The following is a 14,048-nucleotide window of genomic DNA, read 5'->3' on the forward strand; positions in this document are numbered from 1 at the left end:
GACACACTTGGTGATGTTTACCAATGACACGCTTGTTCCTATGTACTTCTGACACACTTGGAGATCAGTACCATTGACCCACTTGTTCCTATGTACTGACACACATGGTGATGTGTACCATTGACACATTTGGTGATATGTACTTCTGACACACTTGGTGATGTGTACCTATGACATGCTTGTTCATATGTACTTCTGACATGCTTGTTCCTATGTACTTCTGGCACAATTGGTGATGTGTACCAATGACATGCTTGTTCGTATGTACTTTTGACACACTTTGTGATGTGTACCAATGACACGCTTGTTCCTATGTACTTCTGACACACTTGGTGATGTGTACCAATGACATGCTTGTTTGTATGTACTTCTGACACGCTTGTTCCTATGTACTTCTGGCACAATTGGTGATGTGTACCTATGACTTGCTAGTTCATATGTATCATTTACCACTTGGTCATATGTACGATTGATACACTTGAAAATATGAACAATTGACACACTTGGTGATGTGTACCATTGACAGGCTTCTGACACACTTGTTCATATGTATCATTGACTATTCTTTAGTTATAGTGCAGACAAAGTTTTCCAAAAAACTTTATCCATGATTGTCTTAACCAGTTTCAGACAAGATTTTCAAAGATTTGATGAATCTATTTTCGCTCTGGTGAATATGTTCTCGTAAACAAAAGCAATTGATAGAGTTAATACAAGAAAGCTTCAGGCCAAGTTTTGAAGATATTAGCCAACTGGTACCAGAGGACAATTGTTTAACAAAAATGTCTCCATAGGACACGGATGCCTGCATTGTTTTTCACAAAGGCAAGGGCCATTATTTTGTCCATTCTCCATAAATGTGCATCAAAATTAAGAGCATTACTCTGGCTGTACTAATTCAGACATTAAGTGACACAATTCCAAAAATGCCATATTTGCTAATTGAGGGGCCATAACTCTGGATATACTATGTGCAGCAAACAAAACCCCAGGTGTACAACTTCATCACCCAAACAGCATTCTCCCAAGTTTCACGACTTCAGGTAAACTGGTTTTGGAGTTTGGATCCACACAAGTCCAGAAATGCCAATTTTCTGCTAATTCAACGGCCATAACTCTGGTTTTACTAATTGCAGCAGTAGATAAAACCCAGGGTGCACAACTTTGACCAAACAATATTCTCCTAAGCCTTCATGATTGTTGGTCATATGGTTTTGGAGTTTTGAGCGACACAGTTCAGAAATGACAATTTTTGCTAATTAATGGGCCATAACTCTGGTTTAACTCAGTGCGGCAGGAATGAAACCCCAAGTGTAAAACCTCATCACCTACCCTAAATAACCTTCCACCATGGTTTCTTGACTTAAGATACAATAGTTTTGGAGTTTTGAGCATCACAAGTCCAGAAATGCCAATTTTCACTTATTCAAAGGCCCTTACTCTGGTTTGTCTTTAAGTGAAGTCAGGGGAAACGAAACCTCAGGTGCAAAACTTCCTCAACAACATTCCACAAAGGTTTCTTGACATTAGATGAAATAGTTTTGGAGTTTTGAGTGACAAAAGTTTACAAAATACTTATGGAATCACACGCACGTACTGACGTTCAGTGGCAAATCCATATCCCACCCAATTTGTGGGGGCATAATAAAATTGAAGCTTACAAAAGATGGTCACCATGAAAACTTTGCTGTCCGCAAACAGTTCTTCAAAATTTTCATTAATTGTCCACAAGTTATCTTCAGACTAGTTTTCACTATTATATGAATTGATAGGTTGATAGGACCAGTAATTGTTGGATAGTACTGACCAATCAAAGCATTTTGACTTACTTTGACCAAACCAAAGATTTTAGTTTTATACAATTGGCTGCCAGTCATTGGGCTATTTAACATTTTACCAATAAGCAATTAAACACCACAACTGTTTGAAACATTTTATCATATATAAGTAATATAACTATGTAATAAAACTGCACCATATTTTCATATCACAAGAGTCTTTACACATTCTTCCATTTCAGCTGTAGAATTTCTCTCGGTACTCCTGAAATGCATAATCATTAATTGAATTGTGGTCATGAACCCAGGAAAATCAACCAACAGGGCAGAAGTTTTTAACATTTGTCTGTTTTCTACTCTCAAGCCTAGATCAATTTGAAAAAAATACTTAAAAAAAAATACTTTTATAAATGGCAGTGCACACATCCATATTGATTTGAATTTTTTTAAGCCAAGTTTTCCAGGAAATCGAAACTGTGTGAAGTGTTTACACATAAACTTGAAGCCAATGACTTATAACTAGAGCTTTGTCAGCAAAGAAAATGTTTAATTTTAATCATCCATATTTTAACTGTACCATGCAATTTTCTTGGGCTTTACTAGCTGCAGTTAAATTAATTTATTTCATTTACTGTTTCAATTCTATATTTTGCTACCTTAAACATAAATCAGTACAAAACTTCAAACCTGCTTCCAGAGTGAGGCAGACCCTGATTTCAAATGTTCCATCCTTGTTTATAAAATCTTCAAATCCTCTTGAGCTCCCGCCAACTCCAAAGTAATTACTCTTGGCTGCTACATAGCTGACTTGAGGTTAAGAAAAATTATAAGGAAAAAAACTTTATAAAATAAATCTCATTCAGCGTAACAAAAATTTGATTCTATCTTCCCGACCTACCCTAAAAAATTTATTGCCTTTTGACAACATCAAATGAGACAGTTATATTTTTTTTCAATTTGGGGATAAATTTTAGGTATTTCTTGCATGGAAAGACATGTAATTGTAGTGTTTGTAATACTTCATGCTGACCCAGGCTAAATAGGGATGGTTTTAAGTGTGAAAATGATAATCAGACACAGCTTGATCTAAACAAGAGCTGTCGTAAGACAGCGCGCTCGACTTCACCGCTTTGACTTAGAAGTGAATACAATAACAATGTAATATTACCACGTTTGGTCTATTTATGTCAAACCTAACTAAAATTATTCAATACATAAGGTGACTTTGATGCTGCCCTCCCACCTACCGAAAAATGACACAAGTCATTCAAATAACTTGATTTCCTTTATGAAAATGTGGTAAAGAATATATAAATATGCCTTTCAAAAGAAATAAAATAAATTCAAAAAAAAAAATTCAAGGGCCATATAGTATAGCCCTCCTAGTTTACCCTTGGTAAAAAATATGGTTAAGAATGTAAAAATGTCAGAAGAAATTAAAAATATATATATATATATTCAAGGGACATAATTTGTATTTAGGGTTAAAATGGAGTTATGTTTCTTGTTGTAAGATGGTCGTAAATAATTTTGAATTTTATTAAGTGCATTGAATGAAAGGTATAGAAGTTTTTTTTATTAAAATCCCAACTTGCCCTTAACTTTTACTTGCCTAAAACTTTAACCTAAATCAATCAGGGGCCATAACTTGTATTAAGGCTATGGAGTTATGTAACCTCATTGGGTGATGGTCCTGAACACCTGTGTGAAGTATTAAGTCATTTGAATGAAGGGTAAAGAAGTAATTAAATAAATATCCCAACCTGCCCTAAAACTTTAACCTAAGTTCCATAGTCAATCAGGGGCCATAATTTGTATAAAAGATAATATGGAGTTATTTAACCTCATTATGTGATGGCTCTGAACAATTGTGTGAAGTATTAAATCAATTGAATGAATGGTATTGGAGTTTTAAATGAAAATCCCAACTTGCCCTAAAACTTTAACCTGCCCTACAACTTTAACCGAAGTCAATCAGGGGCCATAACTTGTATTAAAAATAATATGGAGTTATGTAACCTTATTGTGTGATGGTCCTGAACAACTGTGTGAAGTATTAAGTCAATTGAACAAAGGGTATAGAAGTTATTAATAGAACCTAACCTGCCCTTAAACTTTAACCTAAGTTCCATAGTCAATCAGGGCCCATAATCTGTGTAACGAACAATATGGAGTTATCTAACCTCATCATGTGATGGCCCTGAACATCTGTGTGAAGTATTAAGTCAATTGAATGAAGGGTAATGGACTTATAAGTGAAAATCCCAACTTGCCCTAAAACTTTAACCTGCCCTTAAACTTTAACCTAAGTCCATCAGGGGCCATAACTTGTATTAAGGATAATATGGAGTTATGTAACCTTATTATGTGATGGTCCTGAACAACTGTGTGAAGTATTAAGTCATTTGAATAAAGTGTATAGAAGTTATTAATAAATATCCCAACCTGCCCTAAAACTTTAACCTAAGTTCCATAGTCAATCAGGGGCCATAATCTGTGTAAAGAATAATATGGAGTTATCTAACCTCATCATGTGATGGCCCTGAACAACTGTGTGAAGTATTAAGTCAATTGAATGAAGGGTATTGGACTTATAAGTGAAAATCCCAACTTGCCCTAAAACTTTAACCGGACGCCGACGCTGGGGCGAGTAGTATAGACCACCTATTCTTCGAATAGTCGAGCTAAAAACTAAAAGATTCCGCCCTACCTATCCTATTTTTGCGGCAGTGAAAACAGTGACAATTTTTTTAAAAGGTAGTGAATTTTTTTCTGCCTAACCAAAATGGAGAATGGTTCATAAAAATGTGAACATAGCACCTTTTAAAACGGTTTGATGTTTGTTGCTACAAAAGCTTTTTAAAGCTCTTTAGAGCAGCTTATGTTACCTACTCATCTTTACAAGAAAAAATAAATCTTACCATACATCACATTATATTATTACAATATTGTTTTATATATAATTATGATAGCGTTCTATACACAATGATTAACGGTATATTGAAGGTTTACATGCCCCACACAGTAGTTGCACACTGTTCAGAGCTTAAAATAATAATTATTACCAACAAGGATACACAACTCCATTTTTACTAAGAAAATCTTTAAACATGTTGGTTAGTTTGGAATAATTTATAGGTTTATAAATAGTTTCTGCCGTCAGTATGGTGTCATATCTGAAAAGAAAAAAAGAAATGATCTAGTTTATACTGATTTGTTTTAGCTTGATTTCAAACAGCAATAAGCTGATACGAGTAACTCTCGAGTATGTTTCCTGGGTACAAACAAGTCCTTTCCCCAGGTCAAGAAAACATTACCCTGGTGGGACTTGAACCCCCAACCTTCTTACACACCTTACCACTAGACCTCTAACGCCATAAAAAATCTGATTGGATGTATAAAAAAGAAAAACATTTTTCAAACTATTCCTTCCCAAGAAACAACTGCTAATCTTTAACTACACTGAACACAAACAAAAGCATGGCAAGGAGTTTTTCTTGCTCGCCTATTGTTTTTTTAATAATTTTGTCAAGGGCATAACTCGAAAACTATTAACCAGGAGTAGTTTCATTTGCATTATTTGCAAATATGCATACTATCACTGTTAATGCTGATAACAAAGTTAATGTTACTAACGTCTGAGTACAAGGATTTCTACTCAGGGTGAAGTTTTTTGCATAACAAACAAGACGCCAACAATAACACAAAGGCTAAAACAAAACCTCTGTTTAAGCTTTCGATAAGGGACCCCCCCCCCCCTCAGTAATTTGTGTATAGTACACAACTTCTGTGTATTGATCTTAATCCTTATTGCTATCTGCTGTCTATCAGATCTCAGATCTTTTGTCAAGATTCAAGTTTTTGCATAACTAACAAGACCTCCAACAACAACACCAAGGTTATAACAAAACCTCTTCTTAAACAACTGACAAATAAGAAAAAAAAGAAACTGAAAAGATCATTTTTCCTTTATAAATCTTGTCACTTACTTCATATTTTCACTTAGCATATGTGAACGAAATCTGGCCCAGTCTCCACTGAAGTATCTACATTTACAGGAATGTCCGTTGTTGTTCAGGAGTACGCTGGGAATGGTGTAGTGTTCCATCACCTCTGGGTTCTGTATAAATGGCAAAGCAAAGGCAATGTTATAATAGCCATACATTTACATGTTGGTGTTGTGTTCTACCATAACTACAGAAAGGAAAAGCAATGCTATAAGGCAGTATATGAACATGTCTCCTCTGAAGTATTATCATTTTAAACCAGACATTAGATTCCTTAGCAATGCTTTGTTAGACCATATTAAGATTGAATAAGGGTGTTTTAATAAGAAATGTATGTTGCTACCACAAAACACAACAGAGAAAAAGAAACCAGCAACTAGCTTTAAAAACGTTTTTCAAACAATATTGGGTGTGGCCTTGACCTGTGTCCTACTGACCCATGGGTAACAGTATACCCCTACATAAAACTGTATAGACATGTAGTGAGCAATGTCAAACATGTCCTCAAGTCAACTCACATAGTCTTGAAAATGGAGCAAGGAGGCTCCATGTTTTATTGCAACGATCCCTGGTATTCCGGCACCACAGCCAAGCTGGAAACACAAAAACAGTCATGTAATAAGGTGACTTATGCAAATGCATTAGCTGCTGAAGCATTTATTTCTTCCCTTGAATTTAACCAGTACTAATAAATGACGTTGTATGCTACTCTTTAAAACAGACTTCAAATTCAATTAATCAATCAAGTTCAATCCACTGAGCTACCAAAAGGTATATTTCAAAATCGTATTGAACATACTCTGTTTTGAAGTTGACTATGAACTATATATTATGGCCCATCAAATTAATGTTTTGTTCGATGGATTTACAATTAAACCAGTAACCTCTTTTCAAGAAATGCAAACAAAAATAAGCAACTACTACTTCTTTTCACTGAAAAATGCCAAATAACTCTTTCTTACATAAAGCATTTTAAAAAACATGATGCATATTAAAGTATAAATTTGTCTGGTAGGCTGAAAAAGGTTAATAAAATGAATATTTTGCAGGGTATATCCTTAGACTTACACCTGGGGTAAAATTAAGTAAACTTTGTACGAAGTCTTTGTACAAAATAATATACAAACACGTTAATGAAACAGTCGCAGATTTCTTCGTACACAAGTTCGTACAAAGTGTTCATAGATTTCAGGTCAAGCCTTAAGAAGTTTTAATAAGACAGGCCCTTAGAAGGGTTAATTATGTGGTAATTGTTCACATGTAATTTTCTCAGTTGTGTCAGTTGATGGTGTAAAAACATAGTGAAATTAATAAATTTACCAATGTGCATCTTTGAGGTGATAGTGGCAGAGCAAATATCTACGTTCATGAAATTAAGCAGAAAGCATATGTTAAAATTTGTGGATAAAAGAACTCACAAATTTAAAGCATTTATAAAGTAATCATACTGCATAACAATGACTTACTTCAAGGACAGTTTTACCAGCTAAACTATCTGGGCACGAGTCAAGGTATTTTGCCAGATCCAGCGAACATTCCCAAACTGTCAATCCGCCTGTAAATAAATGAACTTGTATAGCCCATGTAGGTGTAGATGGTATGTGAAGTGCACAAACACACAATGAAATATTTTGTTTTGGTTTTAAATATATTAATAAGTATTGATATTACATCTAAAAATAATATCCCAAAACCTTTCAAATTTCTGTTAAAATCTGATATCTGTCACTGTCAAACTATTTGAATTAGAATTATCAAAAATAAAACTGGAACATTATGATATGGCCAAGGTAGATAAACATTGGTCTTCAAATAGTATCCAACATGTGACCATCTCAGTTTAATTCAAATGACTGTCAGGAATTGTGATTTTTCAGTGAAGTCCACTCAAAATACTTGTACCTTCATAAACATTAGGTATAAGGTCTGAGTGCTGTCCTGCAGCCTCTTTTACACCACAAACCGACCCTGTCTTCTCACAAAGCTGCTTTTCCACAACATCTCTGTCGAGAACATCAACATGCAGAGTTTCTGATATCTGGTAAGTCTGCCTAACAGCATTATCCTACAAAAGAAGATATTTTGTTCAAATTTGTTCTTTTTAAAGGAGGAAATAAAGATATCTACCTGGCTACAAAAAAAAAAAATGTTTTAAAAAGTATATTTATATTTTCTTGTTGTGTGCAATACCCAAGCCAGCATCGGTTCGATTTATTTCATAGATTGGGCAGATATGGTAAATGATGTCTATCCAATATCGCTTTGCCCATCGGATCCATGTCGGACAGATATCCTGTCCGCAACTTATTGGGCCTGGTTAACTTTTAAAAGTCATCTTTCCGTCATTGGTCCATCATCATTGGTCCATCATCGGTTCGACCTTCTTTCAGATATCTTGTGGCTTAAATGTATTACATAGATCTACTTTTTCTCTACTTAGCAATGCAAATTACTTAAAACCTTTTTTCTGCATTGTAACCACAGTGAGCTTGACACACTGTGCCAGAAGCACAAGATGCAAGGACAGCCCAGATAAGGCGCAGTCCAGACCAATCCTATCAATACTACTCATTTTGAAAGTGTGACCTTGATGTTCGAGGTACAGACCTAGGTCTTGTGCGTGACATGCCACCTCATCATGGTGAACCTTCATTGCAAGTTTTTTGAAAATCCTATAAAGCATGGTCAAGATATAGCACAGATAAGGATCATTTCAACCTTTGACCTCTAACCTTGACTTTTGAGGTACAGCCCTGGGTCTTGTGCGCAACACACCAGTTCATCATGGTGAACCTTCATGACAAGTGTTTTGAAAATCTTAAAAGGCATGGTCAAGATACAGCCAGGATAGTTCAGTTTGGACAGAAATACACACACACAAATACATGAAACCGCCCTTGTGACAACTATGTCTCACTCATTGCAAGAGGGCTTGACAACAAATGAATGTAAGATCAAGTGAATTAAAATCAAGGGAAGTAATACATTTGTTCAAGAAGAAAGATTTTCAACAACCATAAAAGATGTGGGTCCTATATATCATTTCAATATCTATCCGATACTCAGAAATATATCGGTCCAATGTTGGACCGGGTCCGGTGTTGGACCGATATATTTTCTGATCTGTTTAAAATCACACAAAGTATACAAAAATTATAAAGAGTATTTCAGTTATTCAAATATAATTTAGAATATACATGTAGTTACAGTGTACTGTTCACATACCAGTCTTCCTAAAATTGTACAATTTCTGCCTGTCCACAGACAAGCTTTAAGTTTTAGCCTGTCAAAAATGTGTATGCATGTCCGAACAAACATGCTATTAATTAGTACACATATTATATAATTATAGTAAAATAATGAATATAAACCGGTTTTAAAGGGACTCACTCATGTTTTTGGACTAAAAACTCTTATTCCCGATGCATCTGAAAACACTTATATTATCACAATTTTACCCTATGATATTGAAATTGCAGAAAAAAAATACAAAAATATTAAGTTGGTTTTAATGGGGTGCAAACCCATGTCAAGTCAAGAAAAAATTAGAAGGCAGATGCCTTAACCACTAATAAGCCACCAGGATTTATACAAAGGATGGGTATTTTGACCTTTTAACAATACAATGATAACTGTAACATCATGTGATAACATCAATCAACCTATCACACAACAACAAATCGCTCATAGCTGTAACTATCATGTAAAATTGTTGAAGTTGTTTTTCATATCATGTGCTTACAAGGTTCCGAGATGTTATATGTATTTCTTTGAAATCCTCGACAGTATCATCATCATCCGATTTTTCTGTGATCATGCGATCTTCTGTTCCTGTGAGGAAAAACAACATATATATAGATCAGTCTGAAAGTATAATATGTAACAAAATTTTAAACCTCAAAGATAAAAAACAAGTACATGAGTATCTGTGTCATTCATCTATCTGTGAACTGAAAATCACCTGTAATACCTGTAATACCTGTAATCTTCAGGCCGTAAATTTAGCTTTCGCTATCGTGGCCCCTCTGGTAAATGTCTTCTTTAGTGGTTTCTCGACTGAGTGCGGTTATGTTAACATAAAAACTTTTTTCTATTCCAATGTTCAATGTTAAGCATTGATTTAAACTGGTTTATGGACTTGGCAGAAACAGTCTCTTCACTAAGGGAATTCCAGTACATAATCGATCTCTGACTGAATGAATAAAGTCTTGAATTGTGATTGCTTTTCTTCTTGACAAATTTGAGATGATGTCCTCTTAGGTCTCCAGATGAAAGAGTGAAGAGATGATCCCATTTTAACTCATCGTGGCCATACACAGACTTATAAATCTGGCTCATATCCGCCCTATCTCGTCTATATTCCAGAGTTGGAATTCCTAAGGCTTTTAGTCTTTGCTCATATGACAAGTCCGATACATCTTTAACTAATTTGGTGGCGCGTCTCTGAACATCCTCTAGTCTTTTTATGTCCTTCTTTAGGTATGGAGACCATACACAAGAGCCATATTCTACAATTGGTCTAATAATTGACTTATAAAGGTTGAGAAACATATCTTTGTTCATGAACTCGAAGGATCTCCATATCATTCCAGTAACTCTGTGTGCTTTGGAAGCAATTTCTGTGATGTGTTCTTCAAAAGTTAGCCTCGAATCAAAAATCACACCTAAGTCCTTTTCTGAAGCAACTGGCTCGACTTTAACGTAGTTTCCATCAATGTCCTGCATAGTGTATCTAGCACAATCATTACTAGACCCAATGTGCATGACCTTGCATTTGCTTGCATTAAAGCTAAGTTTACTTTCAGTGCTCCAGTTACATAAATTGTCAAGATCCTGCTGCAACTTTTCACATTGTTGAGGATCGCTTACGGCCGAATAAATCTTAGTGTCGTCTGCAAAAATCTTCACTATACCCTCCCCCACTTGCGGCAAGTCATTTATAAAGCACAAGAACAGCACCGGTCCCAGCACGCTTCCCTGAGGTACCCCACTGACCACGTTTGACCAAGATGAAACGCATGATCCAATACGAACACTTTGGACACGATGTTGTAAGAATGATTTTATCCATTTATGTACTGTACCACAGATACCAAGATTATTCAGTTTCATAGACAGACAATCATGTGCCACCTTATCGAAAGCTTTACTAAAATCCAAGTAAATCACATCAATTGGGTTACCTTCATCTATCAGTTGAGTCCATTCGTCTAATATTTCAAGAAGTTGAATTGCACAGGACCTGCCACTTCTAAATCCGTATTGGTCATTGGATAAAAGTTTGTTTTGATTCAAGTGGATCATTAATGCATCACGAACTAGCTTTTCACAAAGTTTGCAAATAATACACGTTAAACTCACTGGCCTATAATTGCTAGGATCCTTTTTACTTCCTTTTTTAAAAATGGGTGTGACAATCGCCTTTTTCCAGTCTTCTGGGACTTCTCCTTCTCTCAAGGATTTACTAAATAGTAAGTACAATGGATAACTGATTAAATCACTTGTTTCACATAAAACTTTTGGGTGAATATTGTCAGGTCCAGGAGATTTATCTGGCTTCAGAGTTTTAAGCACTTTATCCACATGTTTAGGAGTAATATGTAAATCAATTAGCAGGTTCTGAACATTTATATCCCTTTCAATTGAGTCACTAATAGGGTCTGTTCTCACGAACACACTGCTGAAGAAATCATTTAGTACCTAAGACTTCTCTTCATCTGTCACTGCTGTGGTATTGTCACTCTTGTTAAGATCACCTATTTTGTCCTTTGTCTTCCTTTTAGAATTTACATATCTCCAAAATGACTTTGCATTTGTTTTCACTTCAGAAGCAATTTTCTGTTCGTAATTTCTCTTGGCACTTTTAACTTCTCTAGAACATTCATTTCTTGCCTCTGCATACTTATTATAATTTGTCGTAGATCTAGAATATTTGTATTTCTTCCAAGCTTTGTTTTTCTTTATAGTTGCAAGTTTTGTATTTCTGTCTAACCATAATGGACTGTTACATTTCTTGATACTGGACTTTTTCTTTGGTACATGTTTATCTACACTGTCACATAAAGTGTCTCTGAACACAATCCACATTTCGTTTACACTTTTCCCCTCCATCAAATTGTCCCAGTTTACACTAGAAAGATCTTCTCTGATTTTTTCATAATTACCTTTATAGTATTGAAATCTCTCATTCGCCACATTATGATTCACGTATGAAGCGTCCAGCTCAAAACTTATCATAGAATGGTCACTACATCCCAGAGGGGAATTAATAGTTATTGTCTCTTGGTTGATAACTGAATCTTCTTTTGTAAAAACCAAGTCTAAGCAACTGGGTGCTTGGTTATGTCTAAATCGTGTCTCTGACAAAACATGTTGGTGTAGAAAATTATTCTGTACACAATCTAAAAATTTGGTTCCCGATGCTCCCTCTGTGTACTTACTTTCACATTTTTTCCAATCAATGTCTTTGTAATTAAAGTCTCCCAATAACACATATTGGTCATATTTAAATGAAACAGAGCTGTTTATCAAGTTAATAAGTTTTTGATCATTTTCAACACTTGATGATGGGCTTCTGTAAATCATACCCAATAGTACACAGCAACCTTTTACTAATTCAAACTCACACCAAACATTTTCATTATACTCTATATGGTCAAAATTGTAGACTTGCGTTACCTTCATTGATTTATGAACCAGTAATAACACCCCTCTTTCTCCAGTCATTTTTGGACACAGGACATCATAGTCAGTAAATTTCAAGTCATTTATACTCATTTTATCAGGATATACTTTGGGATAAACTTCGCACAATCCCAACACATGAGGCTTCTCTGTAGCCAGAAATAACTCTAGTTCTGCAACCTTGTTACTCAATGTATCAGTGTTGGTGAAACATATTTTCAATTTATCCATACAATTATCAATCACCTCCTCCTGAACACTATCAAGATAATAGTCTGGGTCAACACTATTACTAATTGACAAGCTGTCGACTAGTATCGAATCGTTATCTTCTTCGTCTGAACTATTCAAACTGTCTGTATAACTGTTATAAATAACTTGAACATTAACTTCTGAATTATTTAACTTATTTAACTTAACTGTAGGAACTTGTAACGTATTTACATGAGGCTGGTTCTCAACTAGTGAATTGCCCGGTCCCCCGTTCCCGGAGGAACGCGACCATCACCACCCGTGGGCCTGGTACCCGTGGGCCTGGTACCTCAACAATCTTGTCTCTTCTGATGGCCCAAATTCTCCCTGGAAATTCCCTCTTCTTTTCATTAAGTTCTTCCCTGAGCTTTTTCCCGGCCAGTCTCTGTTTCTGGGTTAGATCTTTCCCAATCCCTATCTTGCGGAATGCCTGATTGTTCTTCAACTTGTATGCATTTTTAAGGACGTTCCCCCTTTCCGTTCTTTGAAGAATCGTTACCCTGAGGTGTCTGTCTTTGTTTCCGACCTGGAATCGTCCCAACCTAGTAGTCTCCTCTACCTCTATTTCCACTCCCAGGGCCTCACTGCAAATTTGTTTAACACTTTCATTGTCAGTTTTATCATTTTCTTCAGATTTTTCTTTAACATTGAAGAACACTAGATTTTTCTCTCGCAACTCTTCCTCACGTCTGTCTTCAAATAGTTCACCCACCTTGCTTGCGATCATGTTAGGAAAATCCTCCCTCATTTTAGTCACTTCGCCCTCAATGCTCTGTACAGTCTTCAACTGATCTTCTAATCTTGTATTACACGCCTTCACATTTGTGGAAAGTCCCTTGATTTCTTCTTCAAATTGATCCTGTCTCTTGTGTACTAGGGTAAGCATTTTATAAAGTTTTTGCGACGCTCCTCTGCATAGCTTACAGAACCATTGTATGCTGTCGTCCGTTTTTCTCAACAATTCGTACTCCGTGACCGACACTCTTTCACAATTGATGTGGGACCATTTTTCACAAACACTACACTGTAAGGCTTTATCATCGGGACCCACGTCGGCTGAACATGACTCACATACAAACTTTTCTTTCGATTTTCCCCTCCCACTAAGTCAGACAACATTGGACAGAAACGTTTGACAGTTGTATAATCGGACTGAATAATGCGAAATGTTTGCTGTTAAACCTTCTCGGATACTTACTTTCATTTTCAGCTGCGTCAGGGTTAGGAAAATTAAATGTAAATGACATTTTCTTCTTTCACAGACATCAGCATGTAAACAAATGCACGTGTTTCCGGTTCTCTATTTTGTTGTGTGATCTTAGTTTTG

At 35.7% G+C, this 14,048-nt stretch overlaps 1 protein-coding gene across 1 annotated transcript; it reads right to left on the reverse strand.

Moving 5' to 3' along the window:
- Positions 1-1,922: 1,922 nt before the first annotated feature.
- On the reverse strand, positions 1,923-14,048 carry LOC128233637 (histidine protein methyltransferase 1 homolog). Its single transcript, XM_052947410.1, has 9 exons — positions 13,920-14,048; positions 9,528-9,616; positions 7,688-7,850; positions 7,252-7,340; positions 6,304-6,378; positions 5,768-5,898; positions 4,856-4,954; positions 2,466-2,581; positions 1,923-2,043 (listed from the first exon to the last, which is right to left on the reverse strand). Exons 1-9 carry the CDS (start codon positions 13,966-13,968, stop codon positions 2,000-2,002), a joined length of 855 nt encoding a protein of 284 aa, XP_052803370.1. The 5' UTR covers positions 13,969-14,048; the 3' UTR covers positions 1,923-1,999.

This window comes from Mya arenaria, chromosome 1 (assembly GCF_026914265.1).
Source record: "Mya arenaria isolate MELC-2E11 chromosome 1, ASM2691426v1".
In the NCBI taxonomy this organism is placed as follows: Eukaryota; Metazoa; Mollusca; class Bivalvia; order Myida; family Myidae; genus Mya; species Mya arenaria.

Excerpts from the sequence above, each read along its gene's own strand:
- LOC128233637 (XM_052947410.1), bottom strand. The coding sequence starts at position 13,968 with ATGTCATTTACATTTAATTTTCCTAACCCTGACGCAGCTGAAAATGAA. Across the intron at positions 5,899-6,303 it reads TGCTCCATTTTCAAGACTAT|AACCCAGAGGTGATGGAACA; the intron begins GTGAGTTGACTT and ends CCATTTATACAG. Across the intron at positions 4,955-5,767 it reads ATGCTAAGTGAAAATATGAA|ATATGACACCATACTGACGG; the intron begins GTAAGTGACAAG and ends TTTTCTTTTCAG.